Below are 24,705 nucleotides of genomic sequence, written 5' to 3'. Positions count from 1 at the left end.
TCATTGATCCCAACATCAGGCAGCAGATCTGATCTCTTTACAGGGTCACCACTTTCCCAGATCCACACAGCGCTCTGTGAGTCTCTCTCCATCACCCCCCAGCCCTCCACCTGCTCCCCTGAGATGTGACTATTGTCCTCCCAAGCTCTCCCATTGGCTGCTGACTGTGAGAAACTCCAACCAGCCCAAGACCCACACATTCATATGGAGATGTGGGACTATATATAGGAGGGATCAAGCCAGTAGAAATCAGATTCACTCTACACAGTGAACTCTACAACACAGAGATCCAGCCATGACTCCTACAGTCACTTCAGCAATAACCTACTCTGAGGAACACCTGACTCTCACTAACAAGGTAAATTGAAGACCCAATGTCACAGACTTACATCAACTGCTATATAGTAATGATCTTTATTCATGTTACACTCCAGAATCAGGTTATTAATGTGTTTCCTCTCTATGTTTTCCAGCTAAGAAAGCCACAGGTGGAGAAGTTACGTAAAGATCGTATCAACAGCAGCATTGAGCAGATCAAGTCTCTCCTGGGTCCAGAACTCTTCAACCAGCAGCCTGACTCCAAGCTGGAGAAAGCTGACATCCTGGAGATGACAGTTTCTTTATTGAGCCGCCTGCAGCCAATCAGCTCATCTTCCTGCTCTGCACCTACCAATCAGGGTCACTCCAGGTGTGTCCAAGAGATGGTGCACTTCCTGTCCAAGGAGGAGATGGAGACAGATTCCCAGAGAAGACTGTTGAGCCACTTCCAGAGCCAGCAGTCATCCTCTGATAAGAACAGGAGGAAGACTGACCTGCCTCAGCTGAGCTCCCCAGCCCAGCACAGCATCAGTAAAGAGAAGAGTCCAGTCAACAGCACCCCCTGGAGGCCCTGGTAGAGACCTACAGACTGCAGCTCTACTCCCAGACATGACCATGTTGGTCAGAGATTAACATTACCAATAACACTATTGACAAGTGAAGATGATGTTCTGTATGAACAGAACGATTGCTGATTTTGATATTGATCATTACAATCTGAAGCTTTTTTGGTTACCCAAACTGGGTATTATTCATTGAATCTCTCAGATTTCCTCTGATCTGTTCAAAGGTCAACCAATCTCTTCAGGTTAATCCTGAATTTCACACTACATTTTTGTAGTATTAATTTTGATGTGCATCTCTGTGAAGTTTGTATCAGTTTGTTTCTATGTAAACTTTCAGTAAGTGATACATTATCACTGTTCCTTCATGAGGATTATTTACCCAAAATGGGTATCACTATTATCATCTTTCTGTGATTATTGTTAAACTATCTGTTTCAAGATTAATATATTTACTCAAACTATGAATAACTTTGAAATATTTCTATTGAGGAATATCAAGTTTTAATTGTCAAACTTCTGTTCATGTTGGACGGATCTAAGTTTTTCAAAAGGATAGTTCTTTAATATGTTTTCTCTACTCTGGTAGTTTATGTTTAAATATGCATTGTGAAAGGAGAACATTATTTTCTCTGTAAATGTACTGTTTAAGCTAGACCGATCATTTGCCTTTTGTAAAGACAGACGTTAAATATCTATCCTCTACTCTGTTAGAGTGCTTATTATGCATATGTTTTATTTGTGTGAAGAAAGGAGAACGTTCTTTTCTCAGTAAACTAACTGTTTATGTTAAATAGTTCAATGTGTTTTTTGTAAAGACAGATGTTCAATATATATCCTCTACTCTGTTAGAGTACCTTGTGTCTTGGAAACGTGTCCAAGGTATGTTGTGATGTTTAATCACTCAGTTTGCCTAATGTTGAGGTATCTATGATGATGTGACTCTCTGAGTCAATTTGAATAAATACAATCAACTGAATCTTTCTGGTCCTTGTGCAAAACTCCTCTTTTATTTGTTGTCATCATGATAACTTTATGATGCTTTCAGTAGAATGCTAAAATGATAATAATAATTACCTGACATATTACAAAGGTTTTAGGCTCACTTTTTGCTGGTCAAAAACAAATATACAGTACAATCAATAATGCAAGCCTGAAGACCTTGTATTTTCGAGAGCTATTTAAATGAATTTACCACTAAGATACATTCACGCAAAAACAAATATAGCACTTTTTAGATTATAATATACAAATGAAAGTAAGTTTGAAATGCTTCAATTAAGTTACAATATTTGTGGTAAAAAAAAAAGATGAACAGGATCACACATTCTTGTGAAAAATTATTAATCTTTTATAGATATAAACTGCTTCAGTTTGATACATCTTTATGACTTCATAGCTATTTTACTCTATAAGTTGAAGGTTTTTCAAATAAATATCAGCAGCATTTTATCAGTACTCACAGATAAAGCTCAAAAACGGTTTCATCGTATTGTACTTCAGATTTGACAGAGGGGTCATCCTTCATATCTTATGAGATGTGCAATAAGACACACTTCTATTGTTCCTTAATTGAAGGCAGGGTGTGGGAAACTCAGGAAACCTCACTCACAGACCCCCTAAGGGACAATAGATAGAGACCCCAGTCCTGGAGTTTAGAGGTCAGAGAGAAGGAGAGAGAGGGGGGGTGCTCCATTCTGGACCTTCTTTTACATTCAATCCAAAACTATTTAGCACTTCAGGGTTGGACAACATTCTGATTTTTCATGAATACAACGAAACACCTCATTTAGAACATTTAAAACATATAAATTCTGTGTGAAGTAGTTTTTATATAATATATTTTGATCTATGTTTTTTCCTCATCAAACATGTTATTTTAGTGGCATTCCTCAGACTTAAGCTTGTAGCACCATCTAGGCTACAATATAAACAACTCTGTAGGTATTTGATTATAGTTTATCACGTGCTGGTTCATAATAGCAGGAACAGACACTTTAATAGGTTGAGATGTAAACAAACATCAACAACGTTACCTTATCCTCACATATTACTATTTAGCTCATTTTATACAAACGTATTTACCTCCTGCAGCTCAGCCAGGGATGGGGTCATTGGTAACTGCTTGGATGGAGATACATTTGCATTGAACAAGTCACACGTGTATTGTTCTGTAGAAGCTTCCTCAATGAGCAGAGTGTGGGAAAGCTCTGGAGAGCAGAGTCACAGTTCAGTGTCTTTAGCATCCTCAGTCTCAACACCACCAGACTGTCTCTATGGGGAATTGGCACACTTTAGGAGGAGGAATATTATCCTTCAAAGGAATTTCAGGCTGATGTCATCTGTCAGCCCAGAATGTCAAACATGTACAGAACAAGAGTGTTCATATTTAACTAACACCAACATTTGTGTGACCAAATTGAGAATATACACCTGATGGTATATTACTTTTTGGCTGTTTTATGACATTCTTTTTTTATCACTCTAACTTTATTAATGCTTGTTGTGGTGATCATCCCACAGTATCAGCCAGTGGTGTTTTTTCCCTCCAGATGGCCAGATGGTCTGTGACGTCAGGCTCTGACCATACTACAACACAGAGCCAATAGCGTCACTAGAGCTCCATTCAGTGTCCTGAACCTCTTTTGTAGTTCATTGACCACAGGACACAGGAATCAGTGTGGGAAACTCAGAGCAGTTTTCTACTCACACTACAAGACACTCAACACATCTGCTACATCTGGACCTCAAGATGGCTAACACCTCCCTGAAAATAAACAAACTTAACGTGTTTAAATACCACTTTTACTGAAATGGACTAAACTAAAAACTCATTTTAAAAAGTATGTACCTGATAATGACTACATGAGCTTCTTGGATTTATTTGGAATCATTACTTTTTTAAAGAGGTATGGCAGTCAATTTAGAATATAAACAAACCAAATGTCTCACATGCTTTTATAAGAACTGATTATGATTATAATGAACTCAACATAATTTCTTGAAATTTTACTTTTAAAAAGTATCGAAGAAAACCCATGTATGCATGCTTCTCATAACTGAAGGTTAAGTTACATGGGAAAATCTAACATTAAGGTGTTTCAGTATCACACGTGTGTGTTGAGATGTTGAGCGTGTGCTCTGTCACAGTCATTGATCCAAACATCATGCAGCAGATCTGATCTCTTTACAGGGTCACCACTTTCCCAGATCCACACAGCGCTCTGTGAGTCTCTCTCCATCACCCCCCAGTCCTCCACCTGCTCCCCTGAGATGTGACTATTGTCCTCCAGCAATAAGGACACTGAGCATGAGGCTGCCCCACATTCATCATTGTCTTCCCAAGCTCTCCCATTGGCTGCTGACTGTGAGAAACTCCAACCAGCCCAAGACCCACACATTCAAATGGAGATGTGGGACTATATATAGGAGGGATCAAGCCAGTAGAAATCAGATTCACCCTAGACAGTGAACTCTACAACACAGAGATCCAGCCATGACTCCTACAGTCACTTCAGCAAGAACCTACTCTGAGGAACACCTGACTCTCACTAACAAGGTAAATTGAAGACCCAATGTCACAGACTTACATCAACTGCTAAATAGTAATGATCTTTATTCATGTAACATTCCAGAATCAGGTTAATAATGTGTTTCCTCTCTTTCTTTTGCAGCTTAGAAAGCCACAGGTGGAGAAGTTACGTAGAGATCGTATCAACAGCAGCATTGAGCAGCTCAAGTCTCTCCTGGGTCCAGAACTCCTCAACCAGCCGCCTGACTCCAAGCTGGAGAAAGCTGACATCCTTGAGATGACAGTTTCTTTATTGAGCCGCCTGCAGCCAATCAGCTCCTCTTCCTGCTCTGCACCTACCAATCATTGTCACTCCAGGTGTGTCCAAGAGATGGTGCACTTCCTGTCCAAGGAGGAGATGGAGACAGAGTCCCAGAGAAGACTGTTGAGCCACTTCCAGAGCCAGCAGGCATCCTCTGATAAGAACAACAGGGAGACTGACCTGCCTCAGCTGAGCTCCCCAGCCCAGCACAGCATCAGTAAAGAGAAGAGTCCAGTCAACAGCGCCCCCTGGAGGCCCTGGTAGAGACCTACAGACTGCAGCTCTACTCCCAGACATGACCATGTTGGTCAGAGATTAACATTACCAACATCATTATTGACAAGTGAAGATGAAGATGTTCTATATGAATGGAACAATTGCTGATTTTATTATAGATCATTACGATCTGAAGCTTTTATGGTTCTTTGTAAGGACATTTACCCAAACTGGGCATTATTCATTAAATCTCTCTGAGATTTCCTCTGATCTGTTCAAAGGTCAACCAAAATCTTCAGGATAATCCTGAATTTCAAACTACATTTTTGTAGTATGAAAACCTGCCTCAGCTGAGCTCCCCAGCCCAGCACAGCATCAGTAAAGAGAAGAGTCCAGTCAACAGCGCCCCCTGGAGGCCCTGGTAGAGACCTACAGACTGCAGCTCTACTCCCAGACATGACCATGTTGGTCAGAGATTAACATTACCAACATCATTATTGACAAGTGAAGATGAAGATGTTCTATATGAATGGAACAATTGCTGATTTTATTATAGATCATTACGATCTGAAGCTTTTATGGTTCTTTGTAAGGACATTTACCCAAACTGGGCATTATTCATTAAATCTCTCTGAGATTTCCTCTGATCTGTTCAAAGGTCAACCAAAATCTTCAGGATAATCCTGAATTTCAAACTACATTTTTGTAGTATGAATTTTGATGTGCATCTCTGTGAAGTTTGCACCAGTTTGTTTCAATGTAAACTTACAGTAAGTGATACATTATCACTGTTCCTCCATGAGGATTATTTACCCAACATGGGTATCACTGTTATCATCTTTCTGTGATTATTGTTAACTGATCTGTTTGAAGATCAATATAATCACTCAGACTATGAATAACTTTGAAACATTTCTGTTGAGGACTATTATGTTTTCTTTGTCAAACCTCTGTTCATGTTGGACAGATCTTTGTCTTTCAAAAAGATAGTCCTTTACAGTAGTATGTTTCCTCTACTCTGTTAAAGTACAGTACCTACTCAGCATATGCATTTTGAAAGGAGAACATTATTTTCTCTGTAAATGTACTGTTTATGCTAGACAGATCATTTGCCATTTGTAAAGACAGATGTTTAAAATCCATCCTCTACTCTGTTAGAGTACTTATTATGCATATGTTATATATGTGTGAAGAAATTATTTTCTCTGTAAACTAACTGTTTATGTTAAATAGTTCAATGTGTCTTTTGTAAAGACACATGTTCAATATATATCCTTTACTCTGTTAGAGTACCTTGTGTCTTTGGAGACGTTTGCAAGTTATGTTGAGATGTTTATTTACTCTGTCTGCCTCATGTTGAGGTATCTATGATGATGTGACTCTCTGAGTCAAGTTGAATAAATACAATCAACTGAATCTCCGTGTCACTTAGCTTGTCTGTTTTTCATCATTGGCCCAGTTGAATATCTTACCATGGATCTTAGAACTGATTGAGAATATACAAAAATCATGATAACTGCACATTTTCAAAAAAAAAACTTACAAAGTATTAATTTTTCTTTAGTTTTAGACATTGTTCAAGAAGGTATATATCATTTTCTTCTTATTTGTCAAGACATATTTACAACTGAAATTACAAACCTACTCATGGGAAATGTATTTAACAAAATATTTTGTTGTGAATTCATGTGGATGTATGTAAAACAGTTTTTTTGCACATACCATACATCATATGTGTATATATTTAGTTTCGGAATTTGCTTCCGCTATTTCGCAGATTTTGCGTTCATTGTTCTTTTTATTGTTTAGAGCTGTAATTTCTTTGCTACTGTTTCCTCAACGATGAGGTCATCCTCCAAAGCTGACGTGATGTGCAATAAGACACACTTCTATTGTTCCTTAATTGAAGGCAGGGTGTGCGAAACTGAGGAAAACTCACTCACAGACCCCCTATGGGACAATATATACAGACCCAGTCCTTGAGGTTAGAGGTCGGAGAGAAGGAGAGGGGGGGAGTCTCCATTTTGGACAATATTTTTACATGAATTGCAAAACTGCTATGCACTTTAGGGTTGGACAATATCCCAATTTGATTTGCAAAATATAAAGCATAATTGAGACTGTTTAAACCATTTAAACTGTGTCAGATGTAGCTTTTATAAAATACATAATTATTTACCTTTTCATGCAATCAAATCTGTGATATCATTCGTTTAACACCATTTAGCCATGTAGAACCATCCAGGCTACAAGTTACACAACCTTGTAGGTATTTGATTGTTACACAATCTTACAAACATTTAATTAATTGTATAATTTACCTCACTTTATCGGGTATATGCCATTCTGAAGAGAAGAATAGTTTGTTTACACTGCAAAGCTTAGTACTCTACAGTCAGGTGCTGGTTCATAATGACAAGAACAACCCCTTTATGTGTTCAGATGTAAACAAACAAATCAACAAATGTACTTTATTTTCACATCTTAGTATTTACCTTATTCTATATAAATGTATTTACCTCCTGCAGTTCAGCCAGGGATGGGGTCGTAGGTAGCTTCTTGGAAAGAGATGAATTAACATTGAACAAGGCACACGTGTATAGTTCCGTAGAAGCTCCCTCAATGAGCAGAGTGTGGGAAAGCTCTGGAGAGCAGAGTCACAGTTCAGTGTCTTTAGCATCCTCAGTCTCAACACCACCAGTCGGTCTCTATGGGGAATTGGCACACTTTAGGAGGAGGAATAACAATTAACCATCAAAGGAATTTCAGGCTGATGTCATCTGTCAGCCAAGAATGTAAAACATGTACAGAACAAGAGTGTTCATATTTGACGAACACCAAGCGTTTCTGTGATAAAACTGACAAAATACACCTGAGACTATTATGTTGCAGCTATTTTATAATGAATATTTGTAATTATTGATATCTTTAACTGTGTAAATGTTTGTTGTGATAATTAGCCCACAATTTCCGCCAGTGGTGTTCTTTCCCTCCAGATGGCCAGATGGTCTGTGACGTCAGGCTCTGACTATACTACAACAGAGCCAATAGCATCACTAGAGCTCCATTCAGTGTCCTGAACCTCTTTTGTAGTTCATTGACCACAGGACACAGGAATCAGTGTGGGAAACTCAGAGCAGTTCTCTACTCACACTTCAAGACACTCAACACATCTGCTACATCTGGACCTCAAGATGGCTAACACCTCCCTGAAAATAAACAATCTTAACGTGTTTAAATACCACTTTTACTGAAATGGACAAAAATAAAAACTAATTTTAAAAAGTATGTACCTGATATTGACTACATGAGCTTCTTAGATTTATTTGGAATCATTACATTTTTTAAGAGGTATGGCGGTAAATTTAGATTATAAACAAACCAAATGTCTCACATGCTTTCATAAGAACTGGTTATGATTATAATGAACTCACCATAATTTCTTGAAATTTAACTTTAAAAAAGTATAGAAGAAAACCCATGTATGCATGCTTCTCATAATTGAAGATTAAGTTACATTGGAAAATCTAACAATAAGGTGTGTCAGTATGACACGTGTGTGTTGAGAGGATGAGCGTGTGCTCTGACAGAGTCATTGATCCCAACATCAGGCAGCAGATCTGATCTCTTTACAGGGTCACCACTTTCCCAGATCCACACAGCGCTCTGTGAGTCTCTCTCCATCACCCCCCAGCCCTCCACCTGCTCCCCTGAGATGTGACTATTGTCCTCCAGCAATAAGGACACTGAGCATGAGGCTGCCCCACATTCATCATTGTCTTCCCAAGCTCTCCCATTGGCTGCTGACTGTGAGAAACTCCAACCAGCCCAAGACCCACACATTCATATGGAGATGTGAGACTATATATAGGAGGGATCAAGCCAGTAGAATTCACAGATTCACTCTACACAGTGAACTCTAAAACACAGAGATCCAGCCATGACTCCTACAGTCACTTCAGCAAGAACCTACTCTGAGGAACACCTGACTCTCACTAACAAGGTAAATTGAACACCCAATGTCACAGACTTACATCAACTGCTAAATAGTAATGATCTTTATTCATGTTACATTCCAGAATCAGGTTATTAATGTGTTCCCTCTCTTTCTTTTGCAGCTTAGAAAGCCACAGGTGGAGAAGTTACGTAGAGATCGTATCAACAGCAGCATTGAGCAGCTCAAGTCTCTCCTGGGTCCAGAACTCCTCAACCAGCCGCCTGACTCCAAGCTGGAGAAAGCTGACATCCTTGAGATGACAGTTTCTTTATTGAGCCGCCTGCAGCCAATCAGCTCCTCTTCCTGCTCTGCACCTACCAATCAGGGTCACTCCAGGTGTGTCCAAGAGATGGTGCACTTCTTGTCCAAGGAGGAGATGGAGACAGAGTCCCAGAGAAGACTGTTGAGCCACTTCCAGAGCCAGCAGTCATCCTCTGATAAGAACAACAGGGAGACTGACCTGCCTCAGCTGAGCTCCCCAGCCCAGCACAGCATCAGTAAAGAGAAGAGTCCAGTCAACAGCGCCCCCTGGAGGCCCTGGTAGAGACCTACAGACTGCAGCTCTACTCCCAGACATGACCATGTTGGTCAGAGATGAACATTACCAACAACATTATTGACAAGTGAAGATGAAGATGTTCTATATTAATGGAACGATTGCTGATTTTATTATAGATCATTACGATCTGAAGCTTTTATGGTTCTTTGTAAGGACATTTACCCAAACTGGGCATTATTCATTAAATCTCTCTGAGATTTCCTCTGATCTGTTCAAAGGTCAACCAAAATCTTCAGGATAATCCTGAATTTCAAACTACATTTTTGTAGTATGAATTTTGATGTGCATCTCTGTGAAGTTTGCACCAGTTTGTTTCAATGTAAACTTACAGTAAGTGATACATTATCACTGTTCCTCCATGAGGATTATTTACCCAACATGGGTATCACTGTTATCATCTTTCTGTGATTATTGTTAACTGATCTGTTTGAAGATCAATATAATCACTCAGACTATGAATAACTTTGAAACATTTCTGTTGAGGACTATTATGTTTTCTTTGTCAAACCTCTGTTCATGTTGGACAGATCTTTGTCTTTCAAAAAGATAGTCCTTTACAGTAGTATGTTTCCTCTACTCTGTTAAAGTACAGTACCTACTCAGCATATGCATTTTGAAAGGAGAACATTATTTTCTCTGTAAATGTACTGTTTATGCTAGACAGATCATTTGCCATTTGTAAAGACAGATGTTTAAAATCCATCCTCTACTCTGTTAGAGTACTTATTATGCATATGTTATATATGTGTGAAGAAATTATTTTCTCTGTAAACTAACTGTTTATGTTAAATAGTTCAATGTGTCTTTTGTAAAGACACATGTTCAATATATATCCTTTACTCTGTTAGAGTACCTTGTGTCTTTGGAGACGTTTGCAAGTTATGTTGAGATGTTTATTTACTCTGTCTGCCTCATGTTGAGGTATCTATGATGATGTGACTCTCTGAGTCAAGTTGAATAAATACAATCAACTGAATCTCCGTGTCCCTTAGCTTGTCTGTTTTTCATCATTGGCCCAGTTGAATATCTTACCATGGATCTTAGAACTGATTGAGAATATACAAAAATCATGATAACTGCACATTTTCAAAAAAAAAACTTACAAAGTATTAATTTTTCTTTAGTTTTAGACATTGTTCAAGAAGGTATATATCATTTTCTTCTTATTTGTCAAGACATATTTACAACTGAAATTACAAACCTACTCATGGGAAATGTATTTAACAAAATATTTTGTTGTGAATTCATGTGGATGTATGTAAAACAGTTTTTTTGCACATACCATACATCATATGTGTATATATTTAGTTTCGGAATTTGCTTCCGCTATTTCGCAGATTTTGCGTTCATTGTTCTTTTTATTGTTTAGAGCTGCAATTTCTTTGCTACTGTTTCCTCAACGATGAGGTCATCCTCCAAAGCTGACGTGATGTGCAATAAGACACACTTCTATTGTTCCTTAATTGAAGGCAGGGTGTGCGAAACTGAGGAAAACTCACTCACAGACCCCCTATGGGACAATATATACAGACCCAGTCCTTGAGGTTAGAGGTCGGAGAGAAGGAGAGGGGGGGAGTCTCCATTTTGGACAATATTTTTACATGAATTGCAAAACTGCTATGCACTTTAGGGTTAGACAATATCCCAATTTGATTTGCAAAATATAAAGCATAATTGAGACTGTTTAAACCATTTAAACTGTGTCAGATGTAGCTTTTATAAAATACATAATTATTTACCTTTTCATGCAATCAAATCTGTGATATCATTCGTTTAACACCATTTAGCCATGTAGAACCATCCAGGCTACAAGTTACACAACCTTGTAGGTATTTGATTGTTACACAATCTTACAAACATTTAATTAATTGTATAATTTACCTCACTTTATCGGGTATATGCCATTCTGAAGAGAAGAATAGTTTGTTTACACTGCAAAGCTTAGTACTCTACAGTCAGGTGCTGGTTCATAATGACAAGAACAACCCCTTTATGTGTTCAGATGTAAACAAACAAATCAACAAATGTACTTTATTTTCACATCTTAGTATTTACCTTATTCTATATAAATGTATTTACCTCCTGCAGTTCAGCCAGGGATGGGGTCGTAGGTAGCTTCTTGGAAAGAGATGAATTAACATTGAACAAGGCACACGTGTATAGTTCCGTAGAAGCTCCCTCAATGAGCAGAGTGTGGGAAAGCTCTGGAGAGCAGAGTCACAGTTCAGTGTCTTTAGCATCCTCAGTCTCAACACCACCAGTCGGTCTCTATGGGGAATTGGCACACTTTAGGAGGAGGAATAACAATTATCCATCAAAGGAATTTCAGGCTGATGTCATCTGTCAGCCAAGAATGTAAAACATGTACAGAACAAGAGTGTTCATATTTGACGAACACCAAGCGTTTCTGTGATAAAACTGACAAAATACACCTGAGACTATTATGTTGCAGCTATTTTATAATGAATATTTGTAATTATTGATATCTTTAACTGTGTAAATGTTTGTTGTGATAATTAGCCCACAATTTCCGCCAGTGGTGTTCTTTCCCTCCAGATGGCCAGATGGTCTGTGACGTCAGGCTCTGACTATACTACAACAGAGCCAATAGCATCACTAGAGCTCCATTCAGTGTCCTGAACCTCTTTTGTAGTTCATTGACCACAGGACACAGGAATCAGTGTGGGAAACTCAGAGCAGTTCTCTACTCACACTTCAAGACACTCAACACATCTGCTACATCTGGACCTCAAGATGGCTAACACCTCCCTGAAAATAAACAATCTTAACGTGTTTAAATACCACTTTTACTGAAATGGACAAAAATAAAAACTAATTTTAAAAAGTATGTACCTGATATTGACTACATGAGCTTCTTAGATTTATTTGGAATCATTACATTTTTTAAGAGGTATGGCGGTAAATTTAGATTATAAACAAACCAAATGTCTCACATGCTTTCATAAGAACTGGTTATGATTATAATGAACTCACCATAATTTCTTGAAATTTAACTTTAAAAAAGTATAGAAGAAAACCCATGTATGCATGCTTCTCATAATTGAAGATTAAGTTACATTGGAAAATCTAACAATAAGGTGTGTCAGTATGACACGTGTGTGTTGAGAGGATGAGCGTGTGCTCTGACAGAGTCATTGATCCCAACATCAGGCAGCAGATCTGATCTCTTTACAGGGTCACCACTTTCCCAGATCCACACAGCGCTCTGTGAGTCTCTCTCCATCACCCCCCAGCCCTCCACCTGCTCCCCTGAGATGTGACTATTGTCCTCCCAAGCTCTCCCATTGGCTGCTGACTGTGAGAAACTCCAACCAGCCCAAGACCCACACATTCATATGGAGATGTGAGACTATATATAGGAGGGATCAAGCCAGTAGAAATCAGATTCACTCTACACAGTGAACTCTACAACACAGAGATCCAGCCATGACTCCTACAGTCACTTCAGCAAGAACCTACTCTGAGGAACACCTGACTCTCACTAACAAGGTAAATTGAAGACCCAATGTCACAGACTTACATCAACTGCTAAATAGTAATGATCTTTATTCATGTTACATTCCAGAATCAGGTTATTAATGTGTTCCCTCTCTTTCTTTTGCAGCTTAGAAAGCCACAGGTGAAGAAGTTACGTAGAGATCGTATCAACATCAGCATTGAGCAGCTCAAGTCTCTCCTGGGTCCAGAATCCTCAACCAGCCGCCTGACTCCAAGCTGGAGAAAGCTGACATCCTGGAGATGACAGTTTCTTTATTGAGCCGTCTACAGCCAATCGGCTCCTTTTCCTGCTCTGCTTCTGCCAATCAGGGTCACTCCAGGTGTGTCCAAGAGATGGTGCACTTCCTGTCCAAGGAGGAGATGGAGACTGAGTCCTAGAGAAGACTGATGAGCGACTTCCAGAGCCAGCAGTCATCCTCTGATAAGAACAGGAGGGAGACTGACCTGCCTCAGCTGAGCTCCCCAGCCCAGCACAGCATCAGTAAAGAGAAGAGTCCAGTCAACAGCGCCCCCTGGAGGCCCTGGTAGAGACCTACAGACTGCAGCTCTACTCCCAGACATGACCATGTTGGTCAGAGATTAACATTGCTTAAAACATTATTGACAAGTGAAGATGATGTTCTGTATGAACAGAACAATTGCTGATTTTGATATTGATCATTACAATCTGAAGCTTTTTTGGTTACCCAAACTGGGTATTATTCATTGAATCTCTCAGATTTCCTCTGATCTGTTCAAATGTCAACCAATATCTTCAGGATAATCCTGAATTTACACTACATTTTTGTAGTATTAATTTTGATGTGCATCTCTGTGAAGTTTGCACCAGTTTGTTTCTATGTAAACTTACAGTAAGTGATACATTATCACTGTTCCTTCATGAGGATTGTTTACACAAAATGGGTATCACTGTTATCATCTTTTTGTGATTATTGTTAAATGATCTGTTTTAAGATTAATATATTTACTCAGACTATGAATAACTTTAAAATATTTCTATTGAGGAATATCAAGTTTTCTTTGTCAAACTTCTGTTCATGTTGGACAGATCTTTGTCTTTCAAAAAGATAGTTCTTTAATATGTTTCCACTACTCTGTGTACAGTACCTACCCAGCATATGTTTAAATATGTATGGTGAAAGGAGAACATTATTTTCTCTGTAAATGTACTGTTTATGCTAAACAGATCATTTGCCTTTTGTAAAGACAGACGTTCAATATCTATCCTTTACTCTGTTAGAGTACTTATTATGCATATATTTTCTATGTGTGAAGGAAGGAGAAAATAATTTCCCCCGTAAACTAACTGTTTATGTTAAATAGTTCAATGTGTCTTTTGTAAAGACAGATGTTCAATATATATCCTCTACTCTGTTAGAGTACCTTGTGTCTTGGAAACGTGTCCAAGGTATGTTGTGATGTTTAATCACTCAGTTTGCCTCATGTTGAGGGATCTATGATGATGTGACTCTCTGAGTCAAGTTGAATAAATACAATCAACTGAATCTTTCTGGTCCTTGTGCAAAACTCCTCTTTTCTTGTTTGTTATCATGGTAACTTTATGATGCTTTCAGTAGAATGCTAAAATGATAATAATAATTACCTGACACATACAAAGGTTTTAGGCTCACCTTTTGCTGGGCAAAAACAAATATACAGTACAATCAATAATGCAAGCCTGAAGACCTTGTATTTTCGAGAGCTAGTTAAAAGAAATTACCACCAAGATACATTCACGCAAAAACAAATATAGTACTGTTTTGATGATAATATTAAAATGAAAGTAAGTTTGAAATGCTTCAATTAAGTTACAATATTTGTGGTTAAAAAAAAGATGAACAGGATCACACGTTCTTGTAAAAAAATTGTTAATCTTTTATAGATATAAACTGCTTCATTGTGATAATCTTTAGTACTTCATAGCTATTTTACTCTATAAGTTGAAGGTTTTTCAAATAAATATTAGCAGCCTTTTATCAGTACTCACAGATAAAGCTCAAAAACTGTTTCATCGTATTGTACTTCAGATTTTACAGAGGGGTCATCCTTCATATCTTATGAGATGTGCAATAATACACACTTCTATTGTTCCTTAATTGAAGGCAGGGTGTGGGAAACTCAGGAAACCTCACTCACAGACCCCCTAAGGGACAATAGATAGAGACCCCAGTCCTGGAGTTTAGAGGTCAGAGAGAAGGAGAGAGAGGGGGGGTGCTCCATTCTAGACCTTCTTTTGCATTCAATCCAAAACTATTTAGCACTTCAGGGTTGGACAACAATCTGATTTTTCATGAATACAACGAAACACCTCATTTAGAACATTTAAAACATATAAATTCTGTGTGAAGTAGTTTTTATGTAATATATTTTGATCTATGTTTTTTCCTCATCAAACATGTTATTTTAGTGGCATTCCTCAGACTTAAGCTTGTAGCACCATCTAGGCTACAAGATAAACAACTCTGTAGGTATTTGATTATACACAATCAGGTGCTGGTTCATAATAGCAGGAACACACACCTTAATAGGTTGAGATGTAAACAAACATCAACAAAGTTACCTTATCCTCACATATCACTATTTAGATCATTCTATACAAATGTATTTACCTCCTGCAGCTCAGCCAGGGATGGGGTCATTGGTAACTGCTTGGATGGAGATACATTTGCATTGAACAAGGCACACGTGTATTGTTTTGTAGAAGCTTCCTCAATGAGCAGAGTGTGGGAAAGCTCTGGAGAGCAGAGTCACAGTTCAGTGTCTTTAGCATCCTCAGTCTCAACACCACCAGACTGTCTCTATGGGGAATTGGCACACTTTAGGAGGAGGAATAACAATTATCCTTCAAAGGAATTTCAGGCTGATGTCATCTGTCAGCCAAGAATCTCATTCATTTACACAAGAAGAGTGTTCATGCTTAACTAACACCAACAATTGTGTGACCAAATTGACAATATACACCTGATAGTATGTTACTTTTTGGCTTTTTTATGATATTCTTTTTTTTATCACTGTAACTTTATTAATGGTTGTTGTGGTGATCATCCCACAGTATCAGCCAGTGGTGTTCTTTACCTCCAGATAGCCAGATGGTCTGTGACGTCAGGCTCTGTCTATTCTACAACACAGAGCCAATAGCGTCACTAGAGCTCCATTTAGTGTCCTGAACCTCTTTTGTAGTACATTGACCACAGGACACAGGAATCAGTGTGGGAAACTCAGAGCAGTTTTCTACTCACACTACAAGACACTCAACACATCTGCTACATCTGGACCTCAAGATGGCTAACACCTCCCTGAAAATAAACAAACTTAACGTGTTTAAATACCACTTTTACTGAAATGGACTAAACTAAAAACTAATTTTAAAAAGTATGTACCTGATATTGACTACATGAGCTTCTTAGATTTATTTGGAATCATTACAATTTTTTAAGAGGTATGGCGGTAAATTTAGATTATAAACAAACCAAATGTCTCACATGCTTTCATAAGAACTGGTTATGATTATAATGAACTCACCATAATTTCTTGAAATTTAACTTTAAAAAAGTATAGAAGAAAACCCATGTATGCATGCTTCTCATAATTGAAGATTAAGTTACATTGGAAAATCTAACAATAAGGTGTGTCAGTATGACACGTGTGTGTTGAGAGGATGAGCGTGTGCTCTGACAGAGTCATTGATCCCAACATCAGGCAGCAGATCTGATCTCTTTACAGGGTCACCACTTTCCCAGATCCACACAGCGCTCTGTGAGTCTCTCTCCATCACCCCCCAGCCCTCCACCTGCTCCCCTGAGATGTGACTATTGTCCTCCAGCTATAAGGACACTGAGCATGAGGCTGCCCCACATTCATCATTGTCTTCCCAAGCTCTCCCATTGGCTGCTGACTGTGAGAAACTCCAACCAGCCCAAGACCCACACATTCATATGGAGATGTGGGACTATATATAGGAGGGGATGAAGCCAGTAGAAATCAGATTCACTAAACACAGTGAACTCTACAACACAGAGATCCAGCCATGTCTCCTACAGTCACTTCAGCAAGAACCTGCTCTGAGGAACACCTGACTCTCACCAACAAGGTAAATTGAAGACCCAATGTCACAGACTTACATCAACTGCTAAATAGTAATGATCTTTATTCATGTTACATTCCAGAATCAGGTTATTAATGTGTTTCCTCTCTTTCTTTTGCAGCTTAGAAAGCCACAGGTGGAGAAGTTACGTAGAGATCGTATCAACAGCAGCATTGAGCAGCTCAAGTCTCTCCTGGGTCCAGAACTCCTCAACCAGCCGCCTGACTCCAAGCTGGAGAAAGCTGACATCCTGGAGATGACAGTTTCTTTATTGAGCCGTCTGCAGCCAATCAGCTCCTCTTCATGCTCTGCACCTACCAATCAGGGTCACTCCAGGTGTGTCCAAGAGATGGTGCACTTCCTGTCCAAGGAGGAGATGGAGACAGAGTCCCAGAGAAGACTGCTGAGCCACTTCCAGAGCCAGCAGTCATCCTCTGATAAGAACAACAGGGAGACTGACCTGCCTAAGCTGAGCTCCCCAGCCCAGCACAGCATCAGGAAAGAGAAGAGTCCAGTCAACAGCGCCCCCTGGAGGCCCTGGTAGAGACCTACAGACTGCAGCTCTACTCCCAGACATGTACATGTTGGTCAGAGATTAACATTACCAACAACATTATTGACAAGTGAAGATGTTCTATATGAATGGAAAGATTGCTGATTTTGTCATAGATCATTACGATATGAAGCTTTTATGGTTCTTTGTAAGGACATTTACCCAAACTGGGCATTATTGATTAAATCTCTTTGAGATTTCCTCTGATCTGTTCAAAGGTCAACCAATCTCTTCAGGATAATCCTGAATTTCTCACTACATTTTTGTAGTATGAATTTTGATGTGCATCTCTGTGAAGTTTGCACCAGTTTGTTTCAATGTAAACTTACAGTAAGTGATACATTATCACTGTTCCTCCATGAGGATTATTTACCCTACTTGGGTATCACTGTTATCATCTTTCTGTGATCATTGTTAAATGATCTTTAACTTTGAAATATTTCTATTGAGGAATATCAAGTTTTCTTTGTCAAACTTCTGTTCATGTTGGACAGATCTAAGTCTTTCAAAAAGATAGGTCTTTGATATGTTTCCTTTACTCTGTTAGAGAACAGTACCTACCCAGCATATGTTTAAATATGCATTGTGAGAGGAGAACATTATTTTCTCTGTAAATGTACTGTTTATGCTAAACAGATCATTTGCCTTTTTTAAAGACAGACGTTTAATATCTATCCTCTACTCTGTTAGAGTACTTATTATGCATATGTTTTGTATGTGTGAAGAAAGGAGAACATTATTTTCCCCGTAAACTAACTGTTTATGTTAAATAGTTCAATGTGTGTTTTGTAAAGACAGATGTTCAATATATATCCTTTACTCTGTTAGAGTACCTTGTGTCTTTGGAGACGTGTCCAAGTTATGTTGTGATGTTTAATTACTCTGTCTGCCTCATGTTGAGGTATCTATGATGATGTGACTCTCTGAGTCAAGTTGAATAAATACAATCAACTGAATCTCTCTGTCCCTTAGCTTGTCTGTTTTTCATCATTGGCCCAGTTGAATATCTGACCATGGATCTTAGAACTGATTGAGAATATACACAAATCATGATAACTGCAAATTTTCAAAATGTTTACTTAAGTATTAACTTTTCTTTAGTTTTAGACATTGTTCATGAAGGTATATATCATTTTCTTCCTATTTTTTAAGAAATATTTACAACTGAAATTACAAACTTACTCATGGGAAATGTAATTAACAAGATATTTTGATGTGAATTCATGTGGATGTATGTAAAACAGTTTTTTGCACATATCATACATCACATGTAAATGCATTTAGTTTCGGAATTTGCTTCCGGTATTTTGCAGACTTTGTGTTCATCCTTTTTCCATTTCCCTCTCTTTATTAATAACAATGTGTTTTTTTTACAGTGCATTCAGCTGTATGTTACAGTGATTATACAAATATGATGACAGTCTTCTGAGCATTAAACATCAGCTTTTGACCATGTAATCCACAATCTCAAACTATATCAGTCATATCAAGAGCAAACCCTGAAATTTGATTATCTTCAATCCAAGATCATATTATACAAATATAACATAGATATAAAATATATATATTTTGCATTATTTGTGTTGGAAAGATTTGCAAGTCTTTCATGAAGACTGTTTCTTATTATCTATCATCTACTAGAGTACTTATTAGACATCCTGTGTATTTTTGTATGTATATATGGATAAGATGCTAATTCTAATCTAATGCAAAAGTCAATGTTAAATATAACTCAATACTTTGCAACTACAAAACCACCAATCAACTGAATCTTCTGTAAGGTTTAAATAGGATTGCCATACATCTTTTTTGTGACAAAGCAAATACAATCATTTAACCTGAACACATCTTTGTTTATATAATAGTTCATTGTAGTCAATATTATTTTGTGGATTTCTGTCATTGGTGCTGGGAATACTAATATGTAGTGCTAGTACAGGTATTAGCATTATAACGTGGACACAATGCTATTAATTAAGGGAGTAGTTTTGAATGAAGATACATAATATACAGATTTATAACATAAATATAATGATAATTTTCTCACCTTGATATGACTGATATAGGCTCAGATTGTTTGATTAAAATGTATGCTTTGACTAACGAAAGAACAGGATGATGTAAATAGATTTACTAACTAGAAGTACTAATGCTATTAATTGAGAGGGGAATAGTGCAAAAGGACAAAAAAGTTTCAGTGGATTGTATTTATTCAACTTGACTCAGAGAGTCACATCATCATAGATACCTCAACATGAGGCAGACAGAGTGATTAAACATCACAACATAACTTGGACACGTCTCCAAGACACAAGGTACTCTAACAGAGTAGAGGATATATATTGAACATCTGTCTTTACAAAAGACACATTGAACTATTTAACATAAACAGTTAGTTTACGGGGAAAATAATGTTCTTCTTTCTTCACACATCCAAAACAAATGCATAATAAGTACTCTAACAGAGTAGAAGATAGATATTGAACGTCTGTCTTTACAAAAGGCAAATGATCTGCCTAGCATAAACAGTACATTTACAGAGAAAATAATGTTTTCCATTCATCATGCATATTTGAACATATGCTGGGTAGGCACTGTTCTCTAACAGAGTAGAGGAAACATATCAAAGAACCATCTTTTAGAAAGACAAAGATCTGTCGAACATGAACAGAAGTTTGACAAAGAAAACTTGATATTCCTCAATAGAAATATTTCAAAGTAACTCATATTCTGAGTAAATATATTGATCTTGAAACAGATCAGTAAAAAATTATCACAGAAAGATGATAGTGATACCCACGTTGGGTAAATAATCCTCATGGAGGAACAGTGATAATGTATCACTTACTGTAAGTTTACATAGAAACAAACTGGTGCAAACTTCACAGAGATGCACATCAAAATTCATACTACAAAAATGTAGTGTGAAATTCAGGATTATCCTGAAGAGATTGGTTGACCTTTGAACAGATCAGAGGAAATCTCAAAGAGATTTAATCAATAATGCCCAGTTTGGGTAAATGTCCTTACAAAGAACCATAAAAGCTTCAGATCGTAACGATCTATGACAAAATCAGCAATCGTTCCATTCATAATGAACATCTTCACTTATACTCAACTCAATAATGTTGTTGGTAATGTTAATCTCTGACCAACATGGTCATGTCTGGGAGTAGAGCTGCAGTCTGTAGGTCTCTACCAGGGCCTCCAGGGGCGCTGTTGACTGGACTCTTGTCTTTACTGATGCTGTGCTGGGCTGGGGAGCTCAGCTGAGGCAGGTCAGTCTCCCTGTTGTTCTTATCAGAGGATGACTGCTGGCTCTGGAAGTGGCTCAACAGTCTTCTCTGGGACTCTGTCTCCATCTCCTCCTTGGACAGGAAGTGCACCATCTCTTGGACACACCTGGAGTGACCCTGATTGGTAGGTGCAGAGCAGGAAGAGGAGCTGATTGGCTGCAGACGGCTCAATAAAGAAACTGTCATCTCCAGGATGTCAGCTTTCTCTAGCTTGGAGTCAGGCTGCTGGTTGAGGAGTTCTGGACCCAGGAGAGACTTGAGCTGCTCAATGCTGCTGTTGATACGATCTCTACGTAACTTCTCCACCTGTGGCTTTCTAAGCTGCAATAGAAAGAGAGGAAACACATTAATAACCTGATTCTGGAGTGTAACATGAATAAAGATCATTACTATTTAGCAGTTGATGTAAGTCTGTGACATTGGGTCTTCAATTTACCTTGTTGGTGAGAGTCAGGTGTTCCTCAGAGTAGGTTCTTGCTGAAGTGACTGTAGGAGACATGGCTGGATTGCTGTGTTGTAGAGTTCACTGTGTAGAGTGAATCTGGCTTCAATCTGAATTCTACTGGCTTCATCCCTCCTATATATAGATCCTCATCTCCATATGAATGTGTGGGTCTTGGGCAGGTTGGAGTTTCTCACAGTCTGCAGCCAATGGGAAAGCTTGAGAGGACAATAGTCACATCTTAGGGGAGCAGGTGGAGGGCTGGGGGGATGGAGAGAGACTCACAGAGCGCTGTGTGGATCTGGGAAAGTGGTGACCCTGTAAAGAGATCAGATCTGCTGCTGATGTTGGGATCAATGACTCAGACAGAGCACACACTTATCATCTCAACACACACGTGTGATACTGGCTCAGCTCTTTTACATGAGATCTTAAAGTAGGACCTAAACTTCAGCTTTCAAAATCATGAATAATGGAGATATGTCATTAATAAAATCATACTTTCTGCAATCATGATGAACTTATTGAATTAAGCAAAATTGTTTTGTAAAGCACATGATATAGGCAGTTTGTTTACTCTACATTCTTTATCTATTCATGTAACCTTTTGAAAATTGTATCAATTAAAACAATTATATGAAGCTCATGTAGATTATAATTAAGATACATAATTATGTGAATGATCTTTTAAGGTAAGTCTATGTCACAGGTGGGGGCGCTGGTGCCTCCACTTAGTCTACTCTTACTCTGAGGAGCAAAACGTATCTCCCACTCAAAAGATGCCAAAACTCGTAGAATCGAGGTATAAAATGTATTAGATTTATTGGTAAAAAGAAATAAAAAAAGAAAAGGAAGTCCTTGTTGTTGATCGCCTCAAGAGGCTCTGGCAGGAGATAAGGTAGCCTGGTTCCTCTGGTGGCCGCTGATACTGGCCTCCTCCAGCAGGGGGAAGGGGGGTTATCCGGAGACTGCTGGAATAGTCCGATTGATTATTCTGCGCACACTGGACGTAATCCTATCGCCCACCCGGGACTGCAGGGTGCTCCAACTAGTGCATGAACGGCAAAATCTGTAAAACAGTGGAACATGGGCACACCACACATCAAACTCACGTGTGCAAGCGTAACACAGTTGTGGATAAAACCTCAAACTCAGGTGTATCAATAGGCCGAGCAGTCCGGGCAGCACGTTCCACAAGCTTGACTGCGTAGAATTCACGGTACTCAGCTTCGGCGAAAGTCCGTCTCCGTGCGCGCTGTGTTGCAGTCCCTTGCTCCCCCAGTCCTCTCTCTCTGCTTCCAGTCCTCTCTCTCTGCTTCCAGTCCTCTCTCTCTGCTTCCAGTCCTCTCTCTCTGCTTCCAGTCCTTCTCTCCGCTTCCAGTCCTCTCTCCGCCTCCAGTTTCAGTTCTCCTTCCAGTCCCAACGCGCCTTGATTGACGGTGATCTGAGTTTAAAAACCCTCCCAATCCCCCGGTTAATTGCGACCAGCTGGGTGCTTCCCTGCTGCACACCTGCAGCTAGTTGGTTTAATACGGTACTGAATATGGTCCCCGTGACATCTACTTCAGTCCAGGAGGTCTCTAAACTCTTGAAGATTGTTTATTTTCAGGGAGGTGTTAGCCATCTTGAGGTCCAGATGTTGCAGATGTGTTGAGTGTCTTGTAGTGTGAGTAGAGAACTGCTCTGAGTTTCCCACACTGATTCCTGTGTCCTGTGGTCAATGTACTACAAAAGAGGTTCAGGACACTGAATGGAGCTCTAGTGACGCTATTGGCTCTGTGTTGTAGTATAGTCAGAGCCTGACGTCACAGACCATCTGGCCATCTGGAGGGAAAGAACACCACTGGCTGATTATGTGGGCTAATTATCACAACAAACATTTACACAGTTAAAGATATAAATAATTACAAATATTCATTATAAAATAGCAGCAACAAGTGTATTTTGTCAGTTTTATTACAGAAACGCTTTGTGTTCGTTAAATATGAACACTCTTGTTCTGTACATGTTTGACATTCTTGGCTGACAGATGACATCAGCCTGAAATTCCTTTGAAGGATAATTGTTATTCCTCCTCCTAAAGTGTGCCAATTCCCCATAGAGACAGTCTGGTGGTGTTGAGACTGAGGATGCTAAAGACACTGAACTGTGACTCTGCTCTCCAGAGCTTTCCCACACTCTGTTCATTGAAGGAGCTTCTACAGAACAATACAAGCGTGCCCTGTTCAATGTTAATTCATCTCTTTCCAAGAAGCTACCTACGACCCCATCCCTGGCTGAGTTGCAGGAGGTAAATACATAGAGAATGAGGTAAATACTAAGATGTGAAAATGAAGTAAATTTGTTGATTTGTTTGTTTACATCTGAACACATGAAGGGGTTGTTCTTGTCATTATGAACCAGCACCTGACTGTAGAGTACTAAGCTTTGCAGTGTAAACAAACTATTCTTCTCCTCAGAATGGCATATACCGATAAACTGAGGTAAATGTTACAATTAAATAAATGTCTGTAAGATTGTGTAACAATCAAATACCTACAAGGTTGTGTAACTTGTAGCCTGGATGGTTCTACATGGCTAAATGGTGTTAAAAGAATGATATCACGGATTTGATTGCATGAAAAGGTAAATAATGATGTATTTTATAAAAGCTACATCTGACACAGTTTAAATGGTTTAAACAGTCTCAATTATGCTTTATATTTTGCTAATCAAATTGGGATATATGTCCAACCCTAAAGTGCATAGCAGTTTTGCAATTCATGTAAAGATATTGCCTAGAATGGTGACTCCCCTCCTCTCCTTCTCTCCGACCTCTAACCTCAAGGACTGGGTCTGTATATATTGTCCCATAGGGGGTCTGTGAGTGAGTTTTCCTCAGTTTCCCACACCCTGCCTTCAATTAAGGAACAATAGAAGTGTGTCTTATTGCACATCACGTCAGCTTTGGAGGATGACCTCATCATTGAGGAAACAGTAGCAAAGAAATTGCAGCTCTAAACAATAAAAAGAACAATGAGCGCAAAATCTGCGAAATACCGGAAGCAAATTCCGAAACTAAATGCATTCACATGTGATGTATGGTATGTGCAAAAAAGTGTTTTACATACATTCACATGAATTCACAACAATACATCTTGAACAATTTCTAAAACTACAGAAAAGTTAATACTTTGTAAGATTTTTTTTTGAAAAACTGCAGTTATCATGATTTTTGTATATTCTCAATCAGTTCTGAGTCCATGGTAAGACATTCAACTGGGTTAATGATGAAAAACAGACAAGCTAAGGGACAGAGAGATTCAGTTGATTGTATTTATTCAAC

The 24,705-nt window shown here is 38.6% G+C and overlaps 5 protein-coding genes and 1 pseudogene across 5 annotated transcripts; 5 read left to right on the top strand and 1 right to left on the bottom strand.

The window, feature by feature from the left end:
* Nucleotides 1-274: 274 nt before the first annotated feature.
* On the top strand, nucleotides 275-1,818 carry LOC124471804 (transcription factor HES-5-like). Its single transcript, XM_047026415.1, has 2 exons — nucleotides 275-358; nucleotides 474-1,818. Exons 1-2 carry the CDS (start codon nucleotides 296-298, stop codon nucleotides 894-896), a joined length of 486 nt encoding a protein of 161 aa, XP_046882371.1. The 5' UTR covers nucleotides 275-295; the 3' UTR covers nucleotides 897-1,818.
* A 2,464-nt stretch (nucleotides 1,819-4,282) lies between these two features.
* On the top strand, nucleotides 4,283-5,036 carry LOC124471806 (transcription factor HES-5-like). The gene is made up of 2 exons (XM_047026416.1): nucleotides 4,283-4,440; nucleotides 4,556-5,036. The coding sequence occupies exons 1-2, from the start codon at nucleotides 4,378-4,380 to the stop codon at nucleotides 4,976-4,978; spliced, it is 486 nt and encodes a 161-aa protein (XP_046882372.1). The 5' UTR covers nucleotides 4,283-4,377; the 3' UTR covers nucleotides 4,979-5,036.
* Nucleotides 5,037-8,855: 3,819 nt separating this feature from the next.
* On the top strand, nucleotides 8,856-9,515 carry LOC124471807 (transcription factor HES-5-like). Its single transcript, XM_047026417.1, has 2 exons — nucleotides 8,856-8,933; nucleotides 9,049-9,515. Exons 1-2 carry the CDS (start codon nucleotides 8,871-8,873, stop codon nucleotides 9,469-9,471), a joined length of 486 nt encoding a protein of 161 aa, XP_046882373.1. The 5' UTR covers nucleotides 8,856-8,870; the 3' UTR covers nucleotides 9,472-9,515.
* A 3,348-nt stretch (nucleotides 9,516-12,863) lies between these two features.
* LOC124471803 lies at nucleotides 12,864-13,585 on the top strand (annotated as a pseudogene).
* Nucleotides 13,586-16,988: 3,403 nt separating this feature from the next.
* On the top strand, nucleotides 16,989-17,835 carry LOC124471761 (transcription factor HES-5-like). Its single transcript, XM_047026361.1, has 2 exons — nucleotides 16,989-17,095; nucleotides 17,211-17,835. The coding sequence occupies exons 1-2, from the start codon at nucleotides 17,033-17,035 to the stop codon at nucleotides 17,631-17,633; spliced, it is 486 nt and encodes a 161-aa protein (XP_046882317.1). The 5' UTR covers nucleotides 16,989-17,032; the 3' UTR covers nucleotides 17,634-17,835.
* Nucleotides 17,836-20,837: 3,002 nt separating this feature from the next.
* Nucleotides 20,838-21,452, bottom strand: LOC124471763 (transcription factor HES-5-like). Its single transcript, XM_047026363.1, is given in 3 exon segments — nucleotides 20,838-20,854; nucleotides 20,857-21,259; nucleotides 21,375-21,452. Coding segments are annotated over 3 exon segments (483 nt in total). The 5' UTR covers nucleotides 21,438-21,452.
* Nucleotides 21,453-24,705: the final 3,253 nt, after the last annotated feature.

Source organism: Hypomesus transpacificus, chromosome 9, assembly GCF_021917145.1.
Source record: "Hypomesus transpacificus isolate Combined female chromosome 9, fHypTra1, whole genome shotgun sequence".
Lineage (NCBI taxonomy): Eukaryota > Metazoa > Chordata > Actinopteri > Osmeriformes > Osmeridae > Hypomesus > Hypomesus transpacificus.
Note: the sequence above shows the minus strand (reverse complement) of the source record. Positions and strands in the feature narration are given on the sequence as shown.